This window comes from Molossus molossus, unplaced genomic scaffold, assembly GCF_014108415.1.
Source record: "Molossus molossus isolate mMolMol1 unplaced genomic scaffold, mMolMol1.p scaffold_m16_p_2, whole genome shotgun sequence".
Classification (NCBI taxonomy): Eukaryota; Metazoa; Chordata; class Mammalia; order Chiroptera; family Molossidae; genus Molossus; species Molossus molossus.
Window position 1 is genome coordinate 142,630,613 of NW_023425355.1, and position 27,244 is coordinate 142,657,856.

The window sequence follows — 27,244 nt, forward strand, 5'->3', positions numbered from 1 at the left end:
CACAGAGCCATACTGGCCAGGATATAGTTATTTTTTTGTGAAAACTTTTAAGCTTTACTCTCCTGGCAATTTATAAATATGTACCAGTATTAACTAAAGTTGTTATGGTGTACATTACATCCTCATGTCTTATTTATTTTATAACTGAAACTTTGCACCTGTTGACTCCCTTTACCTATTTTGCTCATCCCCTCACCCCTGCCCATGGCAACCACCAATCTGTCCTCTATATCTATGAGCTTGGTTGTTTTTGTTTTTGTTTTTAAGGTTCCACATATAAGTGAGATCATACAGTATTTATCTTTCATTTTCTGACGTATTTCACTTAGCATAATTCAATGTGCGTATTTGTAGTGTAAGCTCTGACATTTTTATTTATTTATTTATTTATTTTGGTAATGCAATGCCTGACTTAAGCTTTGATTGCTGAGACATATATTTCAAAGAGGCATCCACTTCAAAGAAGTCTATCTCAATAAACACATTGCTGACCACATGACTAGATAAAGAGCCAGGCTGCCTCACCCCACCCAGGCTTCTTTGTTTTAGATTTTGGTTGATTTCAATAACTGATCATTTGTGCTACTTGTTTGTTTTCTCTCTTTCTGCACTGTAAATTCCTGTTCTTATGTTTTAAACCCACCAATAAAAAGTAAGCCTGTGAAAGCCTAGGACCCCCATCCTCTACCCCAGGCCCGTCCTGTTCTTTCTCTCTCTTTCTTTCTCCCTTGCCACTGTACCTGCATTCTTGCTGTGTGAGGATCTGATATTGTACCATAGTGTTCTTCCTTTTACCAGGCAAACCATAGGCGCAAGTGAAAGAGTGTAATTCTGTGTTTGTTATACTGATACTTGTATTCTAAAACATTTCCTTGTGGAAATTCAGCGTCTTCCAGGAATACTAACATTAGACTGAAAATCTGTTCCCAGCTTTTAGAAACTCTTCATTAGTAAGCACCTTTTAAAATATATATATATATATATATATATAGTAAAATATAGCTTGACCAAAAATAACTCTGACAAAATGTCAAGACTCAATGTTGTTCTTCTGATTTAGAAGACAGACTTAAGTGGGAGGCTATTTCTCCACAAATAAATAAATATTCCTTAAATGCCAATCAGAATTATGTAGGTTAATTGTCCCCTTAAAGTATTTAAATACTTACTATTAAGATTTATTAAATATTTACTATGAAGGTTGCCACTCTCTGAGGTGGCTTTGATGTTTCAATCAGGGCCCAGAAAGGCTATTTTTGATCAGTCATTCTTTGGAGTTAAATGTGTGTACGTTGGTAAGACAGGAAAGGAATGGAATGTCAACTTTTTGCCAACTCTTTTGGCTGAAAAAAAAATTATCAGTTTTTTCTTTTCAGCATGAGTCACATGGAGAAATGATCTGAGGAGGGGCATCGAAAGGCATGAAAAGCAATTAAGGAGAAAAAAATCTGCTTACATCCATGTTGGTCCTATTTACATTGGTACCAGGCAGCATCACTGGTTATCATTTTTTTCTTTTTAAAGCATAATGAATGATGTGCTTATATGGAACATGCCCAGATGGAATGGCCTTATTTAGGCCTCAAAGAGCACAATCTGCTTTTCTCTCTATGGATACAGAAATGCTCATCAGAGTGGTCAGTTGGGATAACTTCAGGGAATAATATCTGAAGGGATCCTTTTATTTCAGATTGTAGAGGGGGAAAAAAAAATAACAGAAGAATGCATTATGATGATTACACTCTGGATAGAATAAATTATATGTACAGTTTATTTAGAAGTGTTACTTGAATACATATAACAAGTGTTTGATGCTAATTCTGTTCTCTCTGCATGAAGCAATTGGTGAATCCTGAATGTGGGGTGATGAAAAGTTAACTGCTCAACTTGTGACTGCATCTCCCTTGTACAGCATTCACTGGGCACAGCAGGTAGTACATGTGTTCTAAATCTCATGCCAATGTGCTTTGCAATGGGCATGCCTCATCCCAGTTATTGCTCTAGCTTCCACTTACCCTAATTCAGGTCTCTCGATCGTGGCACTTTCGATATTTGGGGCCAGGTGAGTCTTTATTGTGAGGGCTGTTCTGAACAACGTAGGATGCTTAGCAGCATCCTTGGCTTCCACCTACTACATTCCAGTTGCACCCCTCCACTTCTTCCACCCTACACCCTCCCCAGCTGTTCCCTGGAAAGCAGAATAGCTCTGGTTGAATACCACTGCTCTAATTTGATATTGCACAGCCCTGAGTTCAGTATCATTTAACCGATGTTCTAAAGAGCATTGCCTACATCCCCACACCAATCTAGGCTTCTTTATGCACATTTGAGCCCAGGTTTGCATGGAGTGTTAGAGGGAAGGGTCCACGTGGGTAGGGTATCCACACATCTAGATTTGTATGGGATAGTAGTGTTTTGTTTTTTGCCCAGATGTAATTATTAAGTAGCACTGCTCTAAAGAGTGTCCAGGAATAGGTAAAAGTTTTCCAGCTTCCTTGCAATATGGCTTTCAAGAATGGGTAAGTTTTAAGGTCTCCTAAAATCTCGAAAGGCATTTCTCCTCTGTAGAGGTCTCTGAATCTTTCTTTCCTGGCCAATTTCAGGATCCTGGAAGTTTAACCATTTCATTCCCATATGGACTACAGACTGCAGTCTGGGCAAATTCAAGCTTTTTTTTTAACCAGGTACACAAAGTGAGCTCAGACAAGGAAAAGAACAGTGCTTTGAAAAGAATGTTCTTTTTTTTTTTTTTTTTTTTCAATAGAAACAGAGTTTAAAGTTCTAAGTAAGAAAGAGTTACTACTGAGTTTATAATGACTTTTATATTGGCTTTTACAATCACACTATTACTGGGATCAGGCTTCCTGCTTGGAAAAGTGCTTTGCAATAAATACTTCAGACAGAAGAGAATGAGTTTATAACAGACGGCTACAATAGAAGAGAGTTGAAAGAATCAGAGGTGGTTTAAAAAGCAATCTTTCCTTTGCTCTTAAGAATAAGGAAAAAAAATGTTTTTCTCCCTCAATAAATCCTGTCACATGTAGAACAGACTGCTTGTTAAAGCCTTGAGTGGACGTTAGGATTGTGTGGTTTCTGGCATGTACCTTTGCTAATAAAGCACACGCAAAAAGTCCCCACGTAATTATATGCACTCTAACTTGTGATCAGAATCAACCTCCCACCTGAAAATATGAGGACAAAGTTTTCAGTCCATAATGAATGCAAAATAATTATGTAAAACCATTCCATTTAAAAGGTCAGCATTAATTTGGTTATCTGCAACTCAGTACCAGCTGATATTTGATTTTTCAAGTAATACAAAGTCATGGAATTTTTTTGAGATTTTGCATATAAACCCCCTTCCTCCCCATACTTTTCTTTTTTTGTCAGCCTCCTAGAACTTTCATCTTCTCTTTAACTTAGATAAAACCCTCTAGGTCAAACCCTAGAGGGCCAAAGTTACAGATCTCTGGCAGAAAAAATGAGGCCAGATAGATGGCTTCACTCAAAAAAAATTCCTTGTCCTAATCTCTTTATCTTTACACTGTGATGTTTTCTCCCTGGGCACATCTGGCATAAAAACTGCAATGAATCTCATCTCTAGCACTTTAACGAAGCTTATGTTTTTATCTTCCATTGAATTTCAGTAGATTTTTTTTAGGTATTTCCTGGGTCTTGTTGTTTTTCCATCTTTGCTGTGAACTATGAGTTGGCAAATGTTCTATATTTCTCTGTGGTTCTCAGTCCAGTAGCCTCCCACTGAAACAATCAACTCCAAAAAGAGTCTTAACCCAAAATATAGCCCCTTGCGAACTAAGGGGAACTGACTATAAAAAATATGCTAGAAGTATCTGTTTTAAAATTGTTGAATTGAATTATGCTTTGGAAAGTATATTTCATATAATGAACAAGGTGGGCTAATGAATGAAATAGACCCAGAGACATAGAAAGGAGCATGGTTCAGACCGACAAACCTCAGAGTAGGGGTGTGAGGGAGATGGATGAGATGAACCAAAGAACTTATATGCATATATGCATAACCAATGGACATAGACAACAATGCTTGGGGGCTAGGGGGACAAGATGGGGAGGAGGGTGTCTAGGGGGGGAAAAAGAAAAACATCTGTAACAAAGATAAATTAATAAAAATTGGGGGAAAAAGAAAGTATATTTTATATTTTCAAATTATATAGAATACTATCTTAGGCTATAGTGCTTTAGGAGGGGGTGAGCTTGGCTCTATGTAAATGTAAGGGACAGAAACCAGGACATGTGAGCCCCTCTACCCTGCTTTGTAAGAGAGTATTCTATGATCACCTAAACCTCAGCTTAATGGAACAGACTGATAGGGCTCAGAGGGGGAGGTTGGTGTGGGGGGCGCAGGAAGAGATTAATTGAAGAACATATATGCATATACGCATAGCCCATGGACACAGACAATAGTGTGATGAAGGCCTGGGGTTGGGTGGAGGGGGTCAAAGAGGGGGGGAAATGGGGGATATCTGTAATACCGTCAATAATAAAAAAATGATAGGAACAAACAACTGGGAACTATATATATATGAAATCAATCTCATGTTAGTGTTCCAGAAGACTTAAAAGGCCCCAAAGAATGTAATTTTGAGTTGCCAAAATTTAGGGTATTAGTATTACAAAAGTGTATGTCTATCAAGAGGCTACCCAGCCCTGCCCTTTGCCTACAGACCCCAAAGTTGCCTTTCTTTAACTGTCTTCCTGAACAAAAATGTGTTATCATTTTGCCTAAAGAAGGATGTTCTTCACCATCTTTAACACAAAAATTATCATCAAAAGAACTATTTGGGGGTAGGCACTGACTACACATGAGGAACTTTAAGTACTGTGGAACCTTAAGTACTGTGGACACTGAAAAATATGGGCTGTCTTCTCCATCAAAAAGTGGCCAAGGAAAGGAACTAGGACAGAAACAAGAGATAAAACACAAAAAGATAAAAGCATGTGATGTATTCAGTGATGATGGATAATTTGGCTAAACAATAAAACTAAAAGCGCCCTGGCCGGTTTGGCTCAGTGGTTAGAGCGTCAGCCTGCGGTCCACAGAGACCCGGGTTCGGTTCCCGCTAAGGGCACGTACCTTGGCTGCAGTTTGTCCCCGGCCCTGGTTGGGTCGTGTGGGTGGCAGCCACTCGATGTGTCCCTTTCACATCGATGTTTCTCTCTCTTCCTCTCTCTCCTTCCCACTCTATCTGAGTAAAAAATGGAAAAATGTCCTCGAATGAGGATAAAAAACAACAACAACAACAACAAAAAAAAAAAACTAAAAGCTAAAATTTCAGTAGAATTCAAAGGAATACAAATACAATAAAATTGGATGGGAATTTTCTTTTACTCATTAACAATTACACATTGACTTCCAGTAACAGAATTGAAATAAAGATGTCTTGAACAAGGTAGAGGAAATTTTTCTTCCATATAAAACAAGCGAAAGTATTTGGTTAGTATAACAATTCAGCAGTCAGATGTGTCCCAAGTTCTCTGTTTTGCTATTCTTAGTGCCAGCTTTCATATTCTAGGTTGTCTCTTGATCACAAGATTGTTGCTATAAATCCAGCCATCCTGCCTATATATCTAACAGAAAGAATAAGAAAGAGGGGAATTCAAGTGGTCATCCTTGCTGAGATAGATTCCCTTTAACAATTCCCTAGAAGTTCACCTAACATTTGGTCTCTGATCTCTTTAATTTTTCAGCCAGGTATTATGGCATATCTTTTAGTATTATAGTACCCATACATAACAGAAGAATGGATATCGGCTAGACAATTAGCAAGCTCTGGTATACAAGTCAACTTTTGCTAATATTTAAAAATCACACCACATAGATCTTCTAGGATAAATTCAGCCCATCGACTGTTTTAGTAAATCAACTTTTATTGGAACTCAGCCTTACCTACTAATTTATATATATTGTGTGGCTGCTTTTGTGCTATCATAGCAGAGTTGAGTAGTTGTGACAGAGACTGTATGGCCTACAAAGCCAAAAATACTTTCTATCCAGCTCTTTACATGAAAATGTTTCCAACCCCATTCTAGACCGATAACTCAATGGAAAATTGGGCAAAAGACTGGACCAGACACCACAAGGGGGATATCCAAAGACTAATACACATATGAAAAGTGCTCCAACTTATTAGTCACCAGGGAAATGTTAATTAAAACCACAGTGCACACCACCACTTGCCCATCAGAATGGGTATAATTAAGAAAGAGAGAAAGCCAACAATGCCAAGTATTGAGTTAATATGGGACAACTGGAATTCTTACACATTGCTCTGGCAGTGTAGGTTGTTAAAAATACTTTGGAAAACTGTTGGGCAGAGTCTACTAAAGCAGAACATAGGTACTCTGTAGGATGAAGCAGTTCCTCTCCCAGGTATATGCCCAACATAAATGTCTATCTATGTACATCAAAAGTCCTATGCTACGATGTTCATATCAGCACTATTCATTAATAACCCAGGCTGGTAAAATGTCTTTTAACAGTAGAAAAGAAAAGCAATTGTATTTTATTCATACAATGGAATACTTCTCAGTAATAAGGATGAAGTACTACTACATGCTATAACATGCAATAGTGATGGAAGAAGCCAGACAAAAAAGACTGTCCCTAACAGGATTCCATTGATCTAAAGTTCTGAAAAAGAGAGAGACAAATCTATGCTGTTGGTGGTTAGGATAGTGGTTACTTTTAGGAGGTAAAGATTGGGAAGGGATTTTTCTTGTTCTGGGCAGTCATTATACAGGGCTGTTCACTTTGGCAAATGAACTGAGTTGTACACTGTTCCACTTGTATATTATTTCAATAATGAGCCCCCCTTAAAAAAGAAAAAGAATACACATCTTTTTAATGATAGAAACCTAGCAGTGCTGTTCTCAGCTAGTTTTCTACTAAAACATTTTTCTTGTAAGACAATCACACTGGGCTACACAACAGGCCTGGCCCTTTGTTTGAGACGGTGTTTGTATTCTAGTCTCAGTAACAAATGGAATACATTTTCTGTTTCCAGCTTTTGGTGCTAGACTACATCCACCCTGACTGTGTGGCCATCTAGGTGGTCTCAGCCCCAAGTGGTCCCCAGAGAGGGTGAGGATAAGAAGGTTGTATCTAAGCTGCAGTGGATTAACCCACTGAGCAGACCCCATGCCCCTGGGCTTTCTGGCCACAAAGCAAAGGCTGCAAGGTCAGCTGAATGTGCAACTTATGGATCCTGAAAAGGCAGTTTGGAAGGAGGTTGGTTTTTTTCCCATTTTTGTTTAGTCTGAACTTTGTGAAGTTGTAAAGAGGTGCTGGAGGCTGAGGGAGCCATTTGTGTGCTGTGTTGCCTGCCTCATTTGCACTCTTGAATTCTGGCTGGCTGCCCAGTCCTATGTGGGAGGCTGGCTGAGATGTGTGTACTTCTCCAAAACATCAATTTTAGATTTTAGAAGGATTAAAGTATTATTACCACAAAGCTAGGAATTGAGGCAGGTTTTAAAGGAAAAGATCAGAAGAAGTAGCCAGGTCGGTTTAAAGAATCACCCAAATTTTTGCTAATACATTGAGTTAAATTTGTTCCCTCCCATGGATACAAAGGAGGAGTTCTAAAAGAAAGAATAGTATTAAATGCTAAAAATGAATAAAATGAATATAATTATCCAAGTATTAGAGTGATTTATAGCCATACTTTTAAAAAAATGGCACTGCTAAAAACTAAATTTACATAATTAAATAATTGTAAATAAATATAGTCAATCCCAAAGTTCTGGTACATACATAAAATGTACTTCTTTTCATATTTCATCATTATCCAAATTTTTAATTTAAAAATATAACATTTTATGTATCTTACTGAGACTTGTGACTGTATATATGTGTGTTGCATGTATGTGTGTGTGTGTATATGAAAATATATAACCACCTATATGTGTATATATATATGTTTCAATATATATGTATAGATATTCATGGGATTTTGAAAACTACCACCCTCCAAAGGAAAGAAAAATACAACTGGAAAGTGATGAGAAGGAACCACAGTCAATTGTTTATAAGAAACTCAGATTTAGATTATCTTGATGCAACTCCTGGGTCTGGTAGCTTCTCAAAGGACAATTTTTTGGGGGAAAAATCCAAATATCAGTTTAGGAGAAACCGCAGAAAACTGCATGACTCGAATTTTGGGGGGAATTAAGATCTGACAGTAGAAGGCAAAGTGACACCCACCCAGCTGCTTTGGCCCCAGTGTTTGGGTTACTGCTACTTTGGGAAGGATTCCTCCTTAAGGGAAATAATTTCCCTGTTCCTTCCCTTTTCTTCTTAGCAGTCCCAGAGGAGAGGAGAGTTGGAGGGGTGGCTGGGAGCATTGGAACAAGGGTGCCATCGCCAAGCTCTTGTAGTCATAAATTAAGTGGGGGCCAAAGGATTTGGAGAAGCAAGTTTCTCTGCTCCTTGGTGCCCCCTTAGTGTCGAACCATCAAGGAATTAGATCTCAGTGTCTGATAACAGAGTTGAATAGGAGTGAATGTGCAAAGATGGAACTCACAGTTATCAAAGCTCAGTCTTTTCATGGGGTTTTGAGTGGAATCTGCTTGTTTCATGAGAAAACAAAGTAGAGAACCATGCCTCCTAAACCCTGTGTAGATCGATGTGCCCTTGATAAGCTCCCCTGTTCTGTGAGCCATATTTACCTGCCAGTCATGCTGGATTTCCTTGTGGAAGGCCCTTGAATGTGTTTATTCTATAACCTAAAATGTCAGTCCTGAGTTTGGACAGCATTCCTATGGATTTTCCTTTTATGGAGAAGTGATTTATTCTTTCCTAAAAGCAAGAATTATGATTTTTAAAGATTTTGCTTTTCAATACTACATTCTAGTGTTCTGATGATAATTGGGAGCCATGTGCAACATTTGACATCTGGGCCTAGGAGTGAAGATTGGGCCCAAGGAAAAGGATTCTGTTGGCTAAATCACCAGGTTACTCCAAGCAGAATTCACTGCCATTGAAGTTGATTCCAGTTAATGTTCTTTCTAGACTTGTTGGTGCTATAACCTCCCAATGGTGATCGTTCTTATCTCCTAGAATCATATTTAATAGGAGCATTCAATAGATATTGCTCCAGTGGTTGCTGTATAGTAGACATGGGACCAGGCTCTGGGGTTAAAGATGGCTATGACAGCCCCTGTCTTTGAGGAGGACAGTGTTTCAGGAGGAAACAGACAAGATGAATGCCCTAACAGAGGTATGACCAGAAGGCTAACAGAGCCTTTTGATCAGGAGGGAGTCTATAGGGTCCATGGAATCCAGAGAGGCTAGTGGGAGTTATACAGACAAAGGAGAAATGGAAGGGGTGAGGAAGGGAGGTGATGGATGTGATGGGGGAAGAAGGATATTACAGGCAGAGGGAGTTTACCCCTTGAAAACAAAAAAACTCATGTTCAATGTGTGACCTAGAATTTCAAAGGGCATCTCCCCTGCCAAGAAGCCAAGAAAGTGGTGGATGGCTGCATTTTGGAATGTTCAGAATGTGAAAAGGATGCTATACGCATCATGCTAGTTGTAGAATATGTGTTGGATTACTGAATACCTTCCAGAATACTGACTAGTCTGAAAATTTTATATATATATAAAAGTCCATACAGTATGGCACAACCTATTGAAAAGTTTATGTCATGAAAATAAATGAACTTTTAGCAGTTCAAGTTCACTTCCTCTGAGTGGCCTAAAGTTTTGAAGACAAGACAAAATTTTCAGATTCCAAGGTCCAAATAGAGATATAGATGCTTAAGGATCTTCTGCATTTCTGATGTCAGAGCACATGGTATGGTGTGGCATATAAGTGAACCTAGTTCAGATGGGTGCAAACTCAGTCCAGTTTGGAGTGAGGGATACCAAGGAACAGCATGTGTCTGAAAGCAGGATTAAACCTACAAGGCAAAGGCACAAGGAAAACTTTTTATTTTATGAAACTTAGAAAACAGTGAGGGGGAACTACTTTGAACAAATGATTTGAGAATAGTAAATACAAACACAGCAAGGGAATGTTTGTTTTTTATTATGATTTATATTGCTCTGAAAGAAATGGCGCGGGGGTGGGGGGGTATGCCTTCCACAGATCAAATGAGTCCAAGATGCATTTACCTGAGACTTCCAGAAATAACATAAATGTGTTTGTAAAAGCTCAGATGTGTGAAGTAGCAGAGTCCAATTTGGATTCTAGTTTATCTCCAGCAGGTTTTCCTTCTGCTTCAAGGCTATAAAAAATATATATATATAACTAAATAATTGAGATGTTAATAGAAACAAATATATGGAAGATATAGTTTTTCTTTGGACTTTTAAAACTCCAAGAGGGAGATGAAAACTAAAAGTAGAAAAAGATCAAACAAAATAAAGTACTATTCTAGTTTCCTAAATCAGGGGTCAGTGAACATTTTCTGTAAAAAACCAGATATGTTAGACTGTCGAAAGTAGCCGTAAACAAATGTGTGCATGTAGGCATGGCTGTGCTCCAATAAGACTTTATCTATGAATGTCAAAATTTGAATTTCATATCATTTGCACTTGTCACAAAACATTATTCTTTTGATTTTTCTTTCAACCATTTAGAAATGTAAAAACCATTCTTACTGATTTCTGTGCCAGATCTGAGGAAAACATCTCCCATCGTTTGTTCTTTTAGAACAGACAAAACAAAACAAAACAAAACATTGAAGTGTAACATGTTTTCTTTTCAGGTTTTTGTAAATTAATTAAATGGTGATTATTATTATTATTTTTTTTTTTACCTTTGGTATTTTCCTAGATTTTTCTATAATGCTTCGTGCCCCTGTAACACTAAGACCAATGGCCATGCATTTATTAAGCACCCACCCTAAATTGAAATGCTGGGGACAGACGTCAGAGGAAAAGAAAACATTAGCAATAGAAAGTGGTACAGAAGCTCCTCTATTTATGGAATTTCAACTTGTGCACTTTCGAAGATACAAACAAAACCATACTCTGCAGTAAAGCCCTCTGGCTCTCTCCTCACCACCAAAATATGTTAAGAGGTTCTGGGAGCTTTTTGTTTCTGCCTTCACCACCCCCCGCCTTGTTCTTCAGTCTACCTACTATTTACTGTATTTCTGCTCGGTGCTGAGGAGTTTTGCCATTAACCCTATCTTGTATAATAACCTCAGAGGAAATGGAAGAAGAAAGTGCTAGTAAGAAGTAGCAGAAAGGAAGTAAAATACAAAACAATTTTTTCAAAGTTCAGATGGGTCAGGAAAATTGTTGCCAGTCCTTTGGCAGGAGGAACAATTTTGAGGACAAAGACCTTATCATGCCACCTGAGAAAAGTCCTAACCCTAGGTGATAATAGTAAGCATTGCTAGAGAGTTTATAGAGGCCTGGCATTCTTCTAACTACATCACACACACACACACACACACACACACTCACACAAAAATTTAATCCTCACAATAAAGATGGTAATCAATAAATCATGTCATAAGATGATTGATAAAGCAGAGAAAATGTCACTGTGTGGCCTTTTAGTCCTATCTGTGACAACCCAGGGAAAGGAATGAAATCCATTAAGTCAAGTCACCCAGTCAGAAATGGCTTCATGAGTTTGTAGCTTTTGGAACCTACCCAATATTAAAGTAAGTGGCTAAATGATAATTGGGGATGCCAACGTTGCTGAGAAATTACCTATAGTGCTTGTGAGTTGATTTACTACTTCAGTAGATTTTCAGTATATGAAATGAAATGGGTAAATGTGGATAAAGAGGCCAGCTAAAGCATTTATCAGCCAGGAAGGGAATAACCTGGAGCGAGAAGTTTTGGATGATCAACTCACACATGGCCTTGCAGGAAATACATCTGGGGCCTGCAAGCTTCTACACTGCTCAGGACCTCTGGACATGAGAACAGAGTCATAAACAGCCTTTAGAGATGAACAAGTTTTCAACCCAAATGTGTAGTGGACACTTGCTATTGATGCTCTTCCCAGAATATCTCAGACCTTTTACCAGTTCTGTGTACCTGTTCCATCCCCCAGCTTCTGTGTGGTTTGCCTCTAATGACCAACATCTGTGAACTTTTTTCAGAGGACTTCCCTTGGGGTTTGCCAGCAGTTTCCTTGTACCCACAAAGAGCAGTAAGTGCCTGGGAGTTGGCATCACCCTGGGGCATCCCATAGCCCTTGACTGGCAGCTGTAAGAATGCTTGAGGTGGGACAACTCTGCAATGGAATTTACACTCCAGGGCTCCCCTCAGGATCAGGCTGAGACTGGACTTTGCCAGAAATTACACCATTAATTGGCTTTCCCCTCTTTCCTACCCTGTTAGGCTTATCCCTTACCAGTTTTTCCTAGGAATATGTATTTAATAAATCACTTGCACATGAATCCTTCTCTTAGGGTCTGTTTCTTGGTAACTCTACCTAAGGCAAGAAGCAACTATATTATTAAGAGAGAAATAGCACAAGGCCTTGCCTTCAGTCTGCATTGAAAGAGTAAATGAAAGAATGGACTGAATGAATTAATAGAAGCCAGTCTTTAGCCTTGAAGCACTCATGTCCATTACCTGAAGAAGGAAGGAGGGATGGAGAGAGGTAGGAAGGAAGAAAAGTACAAGAGAAGGAAGGCAGCTATCCTGGGAGGTGGTAATTTCTTCTTCCTGGCAATATTTAAGCTGAGCCCAGATGACCATATGTTGAGTCAAAATCTGAGTCTTCGTAACTTTCACTCTTGGTCCTTGTCCAGCCTTCTGGACACAACTGACAAGGCTTTCCTTTCTTACACATGACATCCCTTCAAATTGTCCAACATTGTCTCCATGTCATTGTTCAACTTTCACAGACTGAATTTTCATTATTTTTTTCATCATTTCATTGTAAAAAATGGGATTCATAGAAATGCATACCAATAGCCTTGAAGTCATCACATTGTCTATTCTGATGTACAAAACAGTTTTCTTTCGTTCCTAAATCTCAGACTTTCCCATCAACAATAGGGAACTAGTGGCTGATAGTTTTATCTTGCCAGGAAGGGAGACAAATAATTATTTTCTAGGTGGGAAGGTTTTTCAGTAGACTCTAAAGGGATTTTCCCCTTTGGGAAATCTAAAAGGACTAATAATTTGTGTAATTTAAACACATTTGTCATTTCTTGACATGTTAATGTGAGAAAAGGAATTCCATGGTTTTGAAAAATAAAATTTAATGGAGATCAGTTTTCCTAAGAGCTTTGAAAGAAGTCATGTGTAGCAGCATTTTTTACTCATAAGTCAGGAAGACAATGGGGAGAAAACTTGACACAAGCACAGGAGAATGTAGCAAGTTACTTAGCAGGCTCTGGGTTGTGATGACCTGGGACAAATGTTATCTTCACTTCTTCTTTGATAACTACAAATGGATCCAATTCTTGCTTATTAGTCATAAACTTAGGGATATTTTTTATCTTTTCTTTGCCTGCATACATTCATTTATTTATTTAATTAAATTAAAAATTTTGCGCTGGCATTGGTTTGCAAAACCATACAGATTTCTTTTTTTATTTCTCATGTGTGCTTATTTTATTTATTTATTTATTTATTTATTTATTTATTTATTTATTTATTTATTTTTATTAATTTTTGTTAGATATTTCTCCTTTTTCCCCCACTGATTTCCCCCTCCCCCTCTCTCTCTGCCCTGTCCCCAGCTTTGTTGTCCATGTCCATTGTTCATGCATACATGCATATAAGTTCTGTGAAAACCATACAGATTTCAAGTGTACAACTCAATAACACTTTATTTGTACACTGCATAGTGCGCCCATCACCCCAAGCAAAGTCTCTTTCCATCCCCATTTTCCTCCCCTTTGCCCACCTCCAACTATCCCCGACCTCCCTTTCCCTCTGGCTACCATCACACTGTTGTCTATATCTATGTGTTATATATATGTCTTCTTGATTAATATTTTCACCCTCTTTCATCCAGCCCCCCAATCCCTCTCCCCTCTGACAGCTGTCAGTTTGTTCCATGTATGCATGTCTCTGTTTCTATTTTGTTTATCAGTTTATTTTGTTTATTAGATTCCACATGTAAGTGAGATGATATGGTATTTGTCTTTCTCTGACTAGCTTATTTCACTTAGTATAATAATCTCCAGGTCCATCAATACGGTTGCAAAAGGTAAGATTGCCATTTTTTTTTTTTTCTTTTTTACGGCTGGGTAGAATTCCACTGTGTAAATGTACCACAGCTTTTTCATCCACTGATCTACTGATGGGCACTTGGGCTGTTTCCAGATCTTAGCAATTGTAAATAACACTGCAATGAACATAGGGGTGCATGTATTCTTTAAAATTGGTGTTTCAGCTTTCTTTGGATATATTCCCAGAAGTGGGATCTCTGGGTCAAAAGGCAGTTTAATTTTTAATTTTTTGAGGAAACTCCATACTGTTTTCCACAGTGGCTGCACCAGTCTGCATTCCCACCAGCAGTGCACATGGGTTCCCTTTTCTCCACATCCTTGCCAGCTCTTGTTGTTTGTTGATTTATTGATGAAAACCATTCTGACAGGTACAAGGTGGTATCTCACTGTGGTTTTATTTTGCATCTCTCTGATGATTAGTGACACTGAACATTTTTTTCATATGTCTATTGGCCATTTGTATGTCCTTTTTGGAGATGTGTCTATTCAGGTCCTTTACCCATTTTTTTAAACTGGATTTTTTTGTTTATTTGGTGTTGAGTTGTATAAATTCCTTATATTTTTTTGGAAATTAACTCCTTGTCAGATGTATCATTGGCAAATATGTTCTCCCATTCAGTGGGTTCCCTTTTCATTTTGTTGATGGTTTCTTTTGCTGTGCAGAAAATTTTGAGTTTGATGCAGTACCATTTGTTTATTTTTTCTTTTGTTTTCCTTGCCAAGGAGATATATCAGAAAAAATATTGCTACCAGAAATGTCTGAGATTTTACTGCCCATGGTTTCTTCCAGGATTTTTATGGTTTCGTGACTTACATTTGAGTCTTTAATCCATTTTGAGTTTATTCTTGTGTATTGTGTAAGTTGGTGGTCTAGTTTCAGTTTTTTACATGTACCTGTGCAATTTTTGAAGAGACTGGTTTTACCCCATTGTATGTTCTTTCCTTCTTTGTCAAATATTAATTGAGCTAGGGATGGATTCTGACATTGTCTCATGCTATCTGCATGACCTTAAATAAGTCACTCAACCTTTCTAAGCATCAGTTTCTGCATTTTAGTACCACCACATAAATGGTTCTCAAACTGTGCTATACATTATATCACGGGATCTTGCTAATAATGTTAACTCTGAGTTGATGCTGCAAGAGATTTTATCTCAGTGTGTTTTGTGGAAGTCCTTACAATCTGCTTTTAAAAAATCTCACCCCAAGTGATTCTGATGCACATGGTCGTCCTGAAGACCATACATCCAGACATTGACTAGCCATTTTTTTCTGGTTGGTTTTCTTCTTGTCCTGTCTTCTGCTGAAAGAGAGAAACCTTATAATCTCTCCAGGTAATATATTTCCATATGTGCTATATGTATGAACATGAAGAAAGATGGCAATCAAATTTGAAATAATGAAAAAGTCCTAGTCTGATGCTTAGCTTCTAATGTATTAGAATTATTTTTACCAGAGCAATTTTACATGTAAAGTAAGGTTTCTCAATTTTAGAACTATTGAAATTTGGGACCAGATCATTGTTTGCCATGTATGTATATGTTGAGAGGTGGTGGGATTTGCATGCACATTGTGGGATGTTTAGTAGCATCCCTGGCCTCCATTCACTCCATACCAGTAGCACTACTGCGTCCCTCACCCCCCGCCCCAAGTTGTGATAGTTAAAAGTATCTATAAATATTACCAAATGTGCCCTGAGGGACAAAATTGCACCTAGTTGAGAACTACTTTCACAAAGTATGGTCCCGACGAAAAAGAATCAAGAAATTAGGTTTAGAGCAGTTTCCTTTGGTTCGTTCTCATTGCACAGCAAGGCAAAGAAGGCCCTGTTAAACTGTTGGTGTTCAACTTTTATGTACCAAGCATTCCTTGGGGATCTGAAACTCTCTAGCTCATTCTCTCTGGTGGATTAATGAGATACAGACAGGTTAAGTGACTTGGCATGCGAAGGACACTCTGTTTCATTCTCCTCATTTTATTACACTTCTGACAACAAATTCTTAACTTTTGCCTTGTATGTTCTGTTCCCTCTAAAAATGAAATCATAATCACAAAATAGATTAATTGGAGGAGGGGGCAACGTTACATCTAAAATTGTTTTGGAAGTTTCAGACACCAGAGTAATTCCAGGTGTCATCATCATTCATACCGTTGAACCTTCAAAACTAATAGTTTCATTGGGTGACTAGTCAAGTGCTCCAAAGGACTCCATAGCTTCCAGGTTTGATCACACAAATGGCCAGTTTTTACCTGTTAGCCTTTTGATATGCTGTGTCTGGTGGAAATAGTCCCAGAGCCCAGCTCTGCTCTTCTGCTCTGGAGAAATCCCTCCTTGCTTTCTTGGGTGATACAAGACTGAATCCACCGAAAGTAAAACTGTTGCTGTGAGATGTGCTACGAAGTGAGAATAATTAAGGGATGAATTTCTTACATTTTTGAATGGTTTCTCAGCTTTGGACTTGATATTTTGGGCAGGATAGTTTTGTTGTTGTTGGTGTGAGGGGTTGGTATCTTGTGCATTGCATGATGTTTAGCAATATCCCTGGCTTCTACCTACTAATACACAAGTGGCAACTCTCTCCCCACCTCACAGTTGTGACAAACAAAAACGTCTCCAGACATTGCCAAGTGTCAATTTGGGGAAAAAAATGTCCCCACTGAGAAACACTGCCCTAGGAGATATGGATGGGGTACTGGCAGTGTCTACCCCTCCTCCTCCTTTTATAAGAAGGCATCATAGCAATGTAATAAATGAATCTGACTTATAAAAAAAAGAGCCTCTACTTTGAGACATACTGGAATGGCCTGCAAAGAGATTTGGACCCAACTTCCATTTACATATTGACTCCATCATTTACCAGGTGTGCAAAGCAGGTTAAGTACCCTTATGAATAAAATAAGGATGGTCATACTTTCCTCAAAGTATTGTTCCTATGATCCAGATTTGCTGTATGCAAAGCATCTTGTTGGACAAAGGGCCAGTGATGTAGGTGTTCAGTGATAAGTAGAATTGTTGTAGTTTCAAATAATAATTCTAGCACCAGAAGTACTGGTGCTGTCATGGGCATCCTGTAAGCTTTACCTGCTTGCAGAAGAAAGGCAGTTGGAATTGGTTAGGTGGATGCAATAGACTAACATTACCATACGGATGTAATAAAAAATAGTTTCTTGATTCTCAAACTGTTTTTTTCGGGGGGGTGGGTAGTCATAACTATAGGGATTGCAGCCTCTCCTTTGTGCCTAATGACCCTTGAACAGAAATTTTCTATGTGGATACTTCTTAAAGGCACTCTCCCTGGCTTCAAGGCACTGAATAGCAATTTTTCAGTGACAATATCACAATGTCAAGAACAGGAAAAGCCAATAATACCAAACTGCACTTGTTGTTATGGTCAGTCTATCCTCAGCTTCCCTCCCTTGCCTTCTTTCCCTGCATTCACAGATCATCACATTCTCAGTTCTGGTTGATATACAGGGTGGGGCCAAAGTAGGTTTTACAGTTGTTCATGTGAAAAATAATACAATAATAAATAATAATACAGGAATAATCTCTGTGTTTTGAGTACTCACAACTGTAAACCTACTTTTGCCCCTCCTTGTATAACTTCTTAATATTCTTGGTAGTAGTGATCAAAGCTGAGAGCAATATTAACAGGCAATGCCAAAGCATTTTTTTCTTTCTTCTCTGTTCTATGTTACCACAGCCCCAGGTACCATTCTTGGGACCCCAAGGAATTCCTCATTCCCTGGCCTTCAGACCAGGTCTATCTTCAGACTGGAGGTAGTCTCTTTCTATCTTACATGGAAAAAGAAATAAAAACTTCATTCTTCCTTGGATTTCTCCCATTTTCATATCCCCATTAGGGCTAATACAAAGGGAAGAATTATGGCTTTGGAACAAAATGGCAATTCCTTTAGTGGCACTTATGTTTCCAGATGGGTTGCTAAGAACCCCCCTCCCTCACCGCTGCCGTATGCTGAATTTCTGCCTAATAAAATGCCCTCCTTCAAAAGCATAAACATTATGTTTTCATTGCTTCTACCTGTATGTGTGGATGGGGTCAGCAACAGTAAGTACAATTCCTAGCAGGCTTGGTAGGTAGGTCCTTCTTCACCTATAAGAGACATGTGCTTTTGGACAAGGAAGACCTTAAGCTCCTTTCCCATCTCTCCTTCCTGATCCTGGTGTTTGATTTCCTGAAATTTATCTTTGTAGTTTCATGAGAAAACCTAGAAGAGAGACAACTCTAAACTATGTTCAGTCTTTATATAAACTATGTTTGGTCTATTTATACTGTAGTGTAAATAAATATTCTAATTGGTACAATCAGTTTGGAAAATTGTTGGGCATTGTCCAGTCAAGCTGAAGATATGCATGCCTATGACCCAGCAATTCTGTTTTCAGGTTTGTATCCTATAAAATGCATGCACATGTGCAAAGGAGATATGTGTAGCCCCGAACTGGAAAGGACACAAATGTTCATCAGCACTTAAAAAGACAAATAGTGCTAAACACATACAGTGGAATACTAGACAGCAATGGGAATGCACAAACTACAGCTACATACCACAACATAGAAGAACCCTAAAAATATGCTGTTAAGTAAAATAAGCCAGATATAAAGAAAACATGCTTATGATCCATTTTCATGAAGTTAGAAAACAGGCAACATTAAGCTCTAAGATTCACAGATGCATAACTCCCTATAAGCAGTGGTTCTCAAATAGGGATGATCTTGCCCCCCTGCCTACATGGGACATGTGTCAATGTTTGGAGATATTTTTGGTTGTCACAGTTTGGGGAGGCGGATAATACTTGCAACTAGTGGGTAGATTCCAGGAGTGCTGCTGAACATCCTACAATGCAGAGGACAGCCCCTTACAACAAAGAATTCTTGGTATGGCTCCAAAACTACAAGCCATAAAAACAAAAATAAGCAAATGGGACATATCAAACTAAAAAGCTTCTGCACAGCAAAAGAAACAATCAACAAAATGAAAAGGCAACCAACAGAATGGGAGAAAATATTTGCGAACCATATAGCTGATAAAGGGTTATTATACAAAAAATATGAAGAGCTCATAAAACTCAATAGCAAATAGAAATAATGTGTGGAATTCAAATTGTTTAAGATTTAACAGATCTCTAAGAGTTCTGCACATCCTTCTAAGTCCCTTCTCAAGTCTTGAACAAATGGACTGAGAACTAAAGAGGTGTATGGTTCACTCTGAGCCTCACAGCATGGACTGGTCATTTCTTTTCTTAAATGTGTCGTCCTATCTCCCCAAATCTTTCAAACACAGAAAAACCATCTCTATCGCACTTGAAATTTAACTCCAATTTAGCAATGATAATTTAGCAAGAAATATGCTAGCAGGCAGGAGCTATTTCTAAAATGTAAATAAAGCAGGTCCTTGAATAATGTTATTTTGTTCAATGTTGTTTCAATTGATAAGAAAAAAAAATTGATTTCCACCGGGACCACTGTCTGTGTGCAACTTGCAGTTCTCCCCACATCTAAGTGGGTTTTCTGTGGGCACTCCAGTTTCCTCCTACATCCCAAAGATGTCCCTGTGAGGTGAACTGTCCTGTCTACATTATCCCAGTCTTTGTGGGTGTGGGTGTGGGTGTGGGTGTGAGTGGCCCTGCGATGGAAGGGTGACCTGTCCAGGGTGGGTCCCACTTGGTGCCCTGAGCTGCAGGAAGAGGTTCCAAACATTTAAACCTTCAACTGGAATCTGCAGGTTTGAAAATCATTCTTTTACTTATTTTTTATTCATCTTTCCCAAATGTATGTGTACCTCACATTTATTTCAGTGTTTCATATTAAGAGTGTTTGAAGTTTTTATTAAGAAGCTAGGTGATTTTTTGTGTGTGACCAGAAGTATGTCCTAGGAACTTAACTCTTGTTTATATCCATTAGCTGATGGTCAAATTGGTTTCATTAAATATTGTTTCACTTACAATCACCATTTCTAAGAACCTATGGATGACATAAAGTGAAGACTTACTGTATAGTCTGGGGATGATGGATTATTTTGGCTTACAATAATGCTGTTTAGTGACTTGATACATTTTCCAAAGACAAACAAAAATCTAAGATGACCCAATTTTAACATGGAGGTGCCTTACCTGGGGTAATGATCAAAGGACTAGGGTTAAGGTTTATAAAACCCAGGGAACCACCTTGTATTGTTTATATACATTAATAATGAAAACATTTTTGTAGGAAAAGGGATTTTTAGTTTTGAGGGCTTAATTGCAGGTACGACAGAGGAAGACGTTCTAAGGCAGGAGAATTCATCTTTCTAAATAGAACACAGTGAAGCAAAGGTCCCTAGACTGGGGCCATTGTATAAGCAGCCCTCCTTCGATAATCCAGCTGCATTCTCTGAAGGTTGCTGTGTGGCAAAGCTGGTGCTGGTTCTTTATCTTGTTCTAAGGGTCTTTGATGACATAACTTTAAAGTTGCTTTCAGCAGCAGAGCAGAGTGAAAGTGAAGAGGGGACTTTAGTGTGTCATTTTTCCAGCTCTGCCTGGACATGCTGGGGAACAGGGAAGGGAGTCGTGGGCAGGGCAGGCTGTAGGGAAAAGGAGACCTGAGCAAATGGTGAAATTTACTTTCCCTTAAAACAAGCAGCATTCTGGCTGGAAGTTTCTCTTTTGGGCAGGGGATTGATTTTACGTTTATTTTTATTTTTAGGTTATTGCAGTATAAAATGCACGTAGTGAAGTGGGTAAATTGCACAAATCTGAACTCTACCGCTCAATGAATTTTTAAAATATGGGTGTACTTGGGTAGCTGTCATGCATTTGAAGATACAAAACATTTCTAGCACCCCAAAAAGATCCCTGTATCCCTCCCCATCTTGGTAATCACTGTTCTGGCTTCTATCACCATAGATCATATTTGCCTATTTCAGTTCAACATTTGAATTTCAATCCTAGAATAAATAAATGGAGTCTTACACTGTCTTCTTTTATGTCTGATTTCTTTCTCTTAACGTGATGTTTATGAGAAGAAACCATGTCACCATGTGCATCCGTAGCATTTTCCTTTTGTTTCTGAGGAGTATTCCATTGCATGGGTAGACCACGGTTGGCTCATCATGCACCGGTTCATGGGCATTTAGATTGTTTCCAATTTGGCGATTCTGCCTGAAGATATTATAAACATTCTTGCCCACAGTGGGCCATTGGGCCCCATATTTCTATATATCTAGGAGTGAAATTGTTGTGTCAGGGGATAGGCATAGACTCAGTTTTGGTAGATATAATCTTCCAGTTTTCTAGCAGATGAACTGTCATGGGAGTATCTAGTAGTGGATTCTTCAGGGTACCTGTACCCCTGGCTTCACATTCCCAGTGCTCTGTACAACTATGCAACCAATTGTTCTAAAATATTATATGCCAGTGTGTGTTCCATCCAACCCAATTGTAAGGGCTCAAACACAGGGGCCACATCCTATTTTCCTAGCCACCCATCCCACATAAAGCAGGTGGAGGGCCAGTCAGTATAGTGGGGCCCTGAAGAATTGACACAAGCCACTCACAAATCCATCTTCCACTTGGTGGCCACCCCTCTAAGGCTTGGATTGATTTATTTCACTGGTCTGGAGTGTGCACTCTGGCTCCAGACTCTGCCTTTGTCTGGATTCAGCTTGTAGGAGGGGGCCCAGAAATCACAGAGTGCCAGGCCTGGGGAGGGAGCTAGTGCGCCTCTCCAAGGGGTTTGAAAGCCCAGGCTTCCATGAGGAAGCCTTCATGCAGAGCAGAGGCCAGTTTAAGGTGGTGTTGTGAATATCCAGTGTGTGCTAACAAGGATTTGGTTTACCGGGCAGCATTTGCAAATTGCGTGTTTCTATGTCCAAATCCTTCTCATGTCCTGTTCTGATTTGCTCCTAAGAACTAAGACACAGAAAGCAGCTCCTTGAGGATCCCTCCTGCCCCTCAGATCCAGGCTGGCACCAATGCCAGTCCTCACGTTCCAGCAGACTTTTCAGGACTCCCCCTTCCAGTGGGCTTCCCCAGACTGCCTAGGTCCCGCAAACCTTCGGACTCACTTTGCCCAAAGTGGTGCGGCTGGGCCGCCCTCTAGCCCGGCCTCCCTCCCCAGAGCAGCTCCCTCAGGCAGCATTACTTGGCTCCATTCGGGCCTGCCCTCTCCTAGGGTTCCCGCGGCTGAGACTTTCTCAAAGGAGGGCTTTCCAAATGCCGAAACTCCGCCCTTCCTGGAGCGGGTTCCCAAGTTAGTGAAAGTCTTTCTTGGAAACCCAAGCTCGCCCTCTCGCTGATGTCGAAGGCTTGGTCAGGGGCGGGGTGGCAGGAGGTAGGAGTGCCCGCCGCCCTGACACCTGTCGTGGGCGCGGTGGGTATCTGTAGCCTTCAACAGCTGGCGGCAGCAACCGCGACAGTGGCCCGTCAAGCGCGGAAGGACTTAAACGTCCGCCCATTGCAACTGACTCGGCCGCTCCCTTCTCTCCCCCAACCTAGTCCTCCGTCTCCTCCCTCCTCCTCCTTCCTCCCCCCCCCCCTCTTCGTCCTTTTTCTCTTCCCTCCTCCAACTCCTCCTCCTCCTCTAACTTCTCCTCCTCCTCCTCCTCCTGCTACTCCTCCTTCCCACTCGCCGCTGCCTCCTCCCTGTCCCTCCAGCTCCGCGGCGGGACGCTAGTGCCCTGGGCACTTAGCACTGCGCTCGGGAAGCAGAGAGCAGGGCTTGCGTCCGGGGTCTGCCCGGGATGGCGGTGAAATAAGAGGACCTCACCTCGGAGAGGCGCCGCGACCCCAGGCTGTGTCCGGGGACCCACCGCTCTTCCCCGGTAGCGACATGGGGGACCCGGTGTACCGCGAGAAACCGCAGCTGCACTATGCGGTGAGTGTCCCGGCGCAAACTGGCGACAGGGGGCGCCACTCGGCCGGCCTGGGAGGGGACAGCTGGTCTTTGGTGGGATCCGTGACTCCCTAGAGGTCCTCTGTGGTGTGGGGAGTGGAGTGGAGGGTATTGCGTGCGTCATCCCCCCCAGTGTCAACTGCTCCAGAAACTGGGCTGCCTCTTAGAAGGGGAACCTCCACTCCGGAGCCCGCGGGGGTCACTGCGTTCAGGGCCGGGAGTTGAACCATGCTACCATCTCTCTGGCCAGGGCTGAGACATGGGGCTCTTGTGGCTGGGCCCAGGTTCACCCACTCAGCCTTTGGTCAGACATGCTGCAATAGAGAGAATGGAGAGGGATGGAAGGTAGGGCCGCTTCGTGATCCGAGCGCGTGGCGAGTGGACTCGCAGGAGAAATGTTGCAGAGTGTATTGGGGTGCAGTCAGTTTGCTCCTTAGAAAGAGAGTACTCAGTTCCCTCGGAATCTGTAGCGGGACAGAATGTTGCACGTTATCTGATTAATACAAAAGGATGCCAGGGGGTCTTCTGTCAGTGGCCTCTCTTCTCCCTATTGACTCAAATATTCCATAAATATTTACTGGGGATCTGCTGTGTGCCATGCTTGGTGCTGGGGTCCTGCAGGACACAACAGACACAGAAGCTCATGGGGTTTGCTTCCTTTAAGAAAGGAGTCAAGATTTCAAGGTTAATGACCCACCGATCGACCAAATCCAGACTCTATTGAGTTTATTTTTGAGAGAGGGAAAAGACAGAAAAGAAAAAAACGTTTCTGAGGAATGAGTACTGACGATTCTGAATGCCACCTCCAGGAAGCAGGCAGGCAGCAGCGTTAGCTTACTACAATCTTTGGACATTTACGTTCCAATTGTAAGATGTGTTATTTTGAGGTGGGGCATTGCAGTTGGTCTGTCATCTGCTACTTGAATGAGTTTTCTTTAACGTGATTTTCACCGTGGAGATTGCACATGCTGAATGCCAACTTTAAAAATTGGAGAGAAGCATGCAGGAAGTTAAGACAAGAATCATCGGTACTTATAATAAAGCAAAGATAGACATCTGTCTGGAATTCATGTCCTCCAAAATGCAGTCTCCATGTAAAAATGTGTTTTTCAAGAGAAGAGTCAAGCTGGAGAGGGGCAGTAGGTACAGAGGTCCTGGAGCTGCCCCAGCTGGTGCCTGGTGCTGCTGGCCAGATCCTGGATCAGCTGGATTAGCGGAGGGGCCATTGGGCTAACTGGGAATGCCTGTGGGTTCCCTTTGCTGGGCTGGAAAAAAAAGGGCCTGAATTAGAAAATTGTTAAGGTCCCTCTCTTCACAGGTGAACATTTTAGGAAACTATGATGGGTTCTTTCTCTAGTTTTGCCAGTTACATACCTTGAAGTGGCAGGTGAGACACTAGTAAGTTACTAATGCTTGTTAATTTTTGGAGACACTAGAGGCTCAGTTATTGTCCTTTTAATGTGGTATTAAGGATGATCCATTTTTGGCAGAAATTTCTTTGCACAGAAGGATCTAGAGCAGTGGTTCTCAACCTTCCTAATGGCATGATCCTTTAATGCAGTTCCTCATGTTGTGGTGACCCCCAACCATAAAATTACTTTCGTTGCTACTTCATAACTGTAATTTTGCTACTGTTATGTTTTAGGCGACCCCTGTGAAAGGGTCATTCGACCCCCAAAGGAGTCGCGACCCACAGGTTGAGAACAGCTGATCTAGAGTCTGTGCTCATTACACCCAATCAGCATCTCACCCCACCACCTTTTCCAGATTTTAAGTTGTGGGCTGCTGCCCTTTAATTTGTAATAAAATGTCTCTTTAACATTTATAAGGTGGGGGGGAGGGGGGAGAGCTGACTCCTTACTTTAAAAAAGGCAGAATTTGTCTATTCATTCTATGAATGATTATCACCTCAATTGTGCAAATAAATGCAATGCATCACGAAACAATTTCAAAATTTTCATTCATCTTATTCTTCTAAAAACATAAACTTAAGAGACAAGCTGATGCTAATATCTCCTCTTATGCTCTAGACATTTGCTGATGAACTAGCCTTTATTCTAACAAAGATCACCACACATATTTTCTGAGTTAAGACTATGAAAAGGAAGATTACAAAGGGAATTTGTGGGCATTCAGGCTAGAGGAAGTCACCTGGGTCCCCTGAAGTTTCTTATGCATACTTTAGAATGATAAAGCAGCAGCATTGGGCAACTCAGCAGTTACAAGTCAGAAGAATGTTCTGTATTAAGTGTAACCCATTGCTTTTCATATTAACACAGCCCTCTATGGTTTAATATCAATCTAGCGCCACTCTTCTCTGGTACTCTCATATTGGTTTAGGTTATTTCAAAAGCTTATTTTGCCTTTTAGCACAAATATTCCACTTTGCTCAAAATGGATTTTTTCCTGGGGTCTTGAAGGCTTTTCTTCTCCTCCTCCTTCATTTTTTTTTTTTTATCTGAGTCTTCTGGAAAAGAATTACTCCCCACATGCCATTAGTACCTCTTGTTCCCCTGAAATATAATCTGAGAGGCAGGTATTTAATGTTCTTCCTTCAGTGCTTTTTTTCACATGTTCAAGGTGAGACTGCATATAAGAAATTAGTGGCTCATATTTTATTCATTCATCAAACATTTGTTGAATGCCTATTGTGTGGCAGCTGTTTGGTCAGTTTTCCAAAGAAATGAGTAAATAGTGAAAATGTGAAGAGTGGCTATGAACTCTTCACTCATCTTTTTAAATGGTCATAACAGCCACAATGAGAGAAATACAAACTCTTAACTAGATAAGAGCATCCTGCATTTATATAATCAATTGCACTCTAAAGTATAGCACAACTGTCTTGTTTTATCATAACAAGAGTGTGTGTTAGCACTAATGTTCTCTTCCCAACCTTTCCTCCCACGGTTTTCCCACATTCAGTGTACGGTGACTCTATCCTTACAGCTGGGTGTCGTCCTTGACAGCCTTTTGGTGACTTGATCATATTTACATTTGGAACAGCCTGCTGTGGTTCCAGGATGGAGTCAAGGGTGAGAAGGAGCCAGAGTGCATCCTGGCATCTGGGCCAGGGAGAGATAAGAGAAGATGACCTACACTAGGATGGCAGCTGGGCTGGAGTTTGAGAGCAGTCAGCATATTTGAGAGATGCTGAGGACATCAAACCAGCCAGACTTCGTTTGGATAAGCTACAGAGGTGCTAGAGTGTGAGGGCCAAGGATGACACGCATGAATCAGTGATATCCTGGCAACACTTCTAGAGATACTGCAGATCATATTTCTTTTATATTTATTGTCTTATGCAAGTTACAAAGTGTTTGGACACAGTCTGTGTCAGTTTTGGCCTCACATCCAGCTGGTGGGTTTGACAGGTTTTCTATTTTGTGGCTGAAGAAATCCAAGCTTAGAGCAATAGAGTTCAAGGTAGCACAGGTGACAGAATGGAGAGCTTTATCCAGGTGCCCTGATCCCAGAGTTTGATTGACTCCTTAGATAACTGAAATAGATGAGCTGGATTATCCTTTTCTCTCCCCCATTTGTCACCATAATGAACCTACAATCAAATATTGTACCTTCAGTGACTTAATGTGGCCATTCATATTGCTGAATTGCATGGGCAAATATCTCTTAACTGGATTGGTATGGACAAAAAACAAAATTTAAAATATCCATTAAGTTCAATGCCATGTCTATATGTCTTTCTCAGCCTCAGTATAATGAATGTATGAGGCAGGATAATTCTTAGTGGTGGGAGTTTTCTGTGCACCATAGGATGTTTACCAGTGTCCTTGGCCTCTAGAGACCCACTAGATGCCAGTAGCATAGTGTCCACTCCACCGCCCTGCATGTGACAACCAAAAATGTGTCCACCCAACTCTGGCTGGTTGGTTGAGCATCGTTCTGTTCACTAAAAGAAAAGATTGCCAGTTCGATTCTCAGTCAGGGCACATGCCCAGGTTGTGGGTTTAATCAACAGTTGGGGTGTGGGAAACAACTGACCGATGTTTCTGTCTCACATTGATGTTTCTCTCTCTCTCCTTCTCCCTCTCCCTTTCTCTTTCTCTAAAATATCAATAAAAACATATTTTAAAAAATGTGTCTACACTTTGCCAAATATCCCCTGGGGGGCAAAATCACTTCCACTTGAGACTCACTGG

The 27,244-nt window shown here is 40.4% G+C and overlaps 1 protein-coding gene across 2 annotated transcripts in view; it reads left to right on the plus strand.

Moving 5' to 3' along the window:
* Positions 1 to 27,244, plus strand: part of ARHGAP6 (Rho GTPase activating protein 6) — a 458,118-nt gene that overhangs the window by 182,065 nt on the left and 248,809 nt on the right. Inside the window, exon 1 of one of the 2 annotated variants that reach the window (XM_036270640.1) lies at positions 22,839 to 23,069. The exons of the other annotated variant lie outside the window; for it this stretch is intronic. Coding sequence (XP_036126533.1) covers positions 23,025 to 23,069 — 45 coding nt within the window. The 5' untranslated portion in view covers positions 22,839 to 23,024. Of the gene's footprint in view, positions 1 to 22,838; positions 23,070 to 27,244 lie in introns of those variants that run through there. 2 annotated transcript variants of the gene reach the window in all.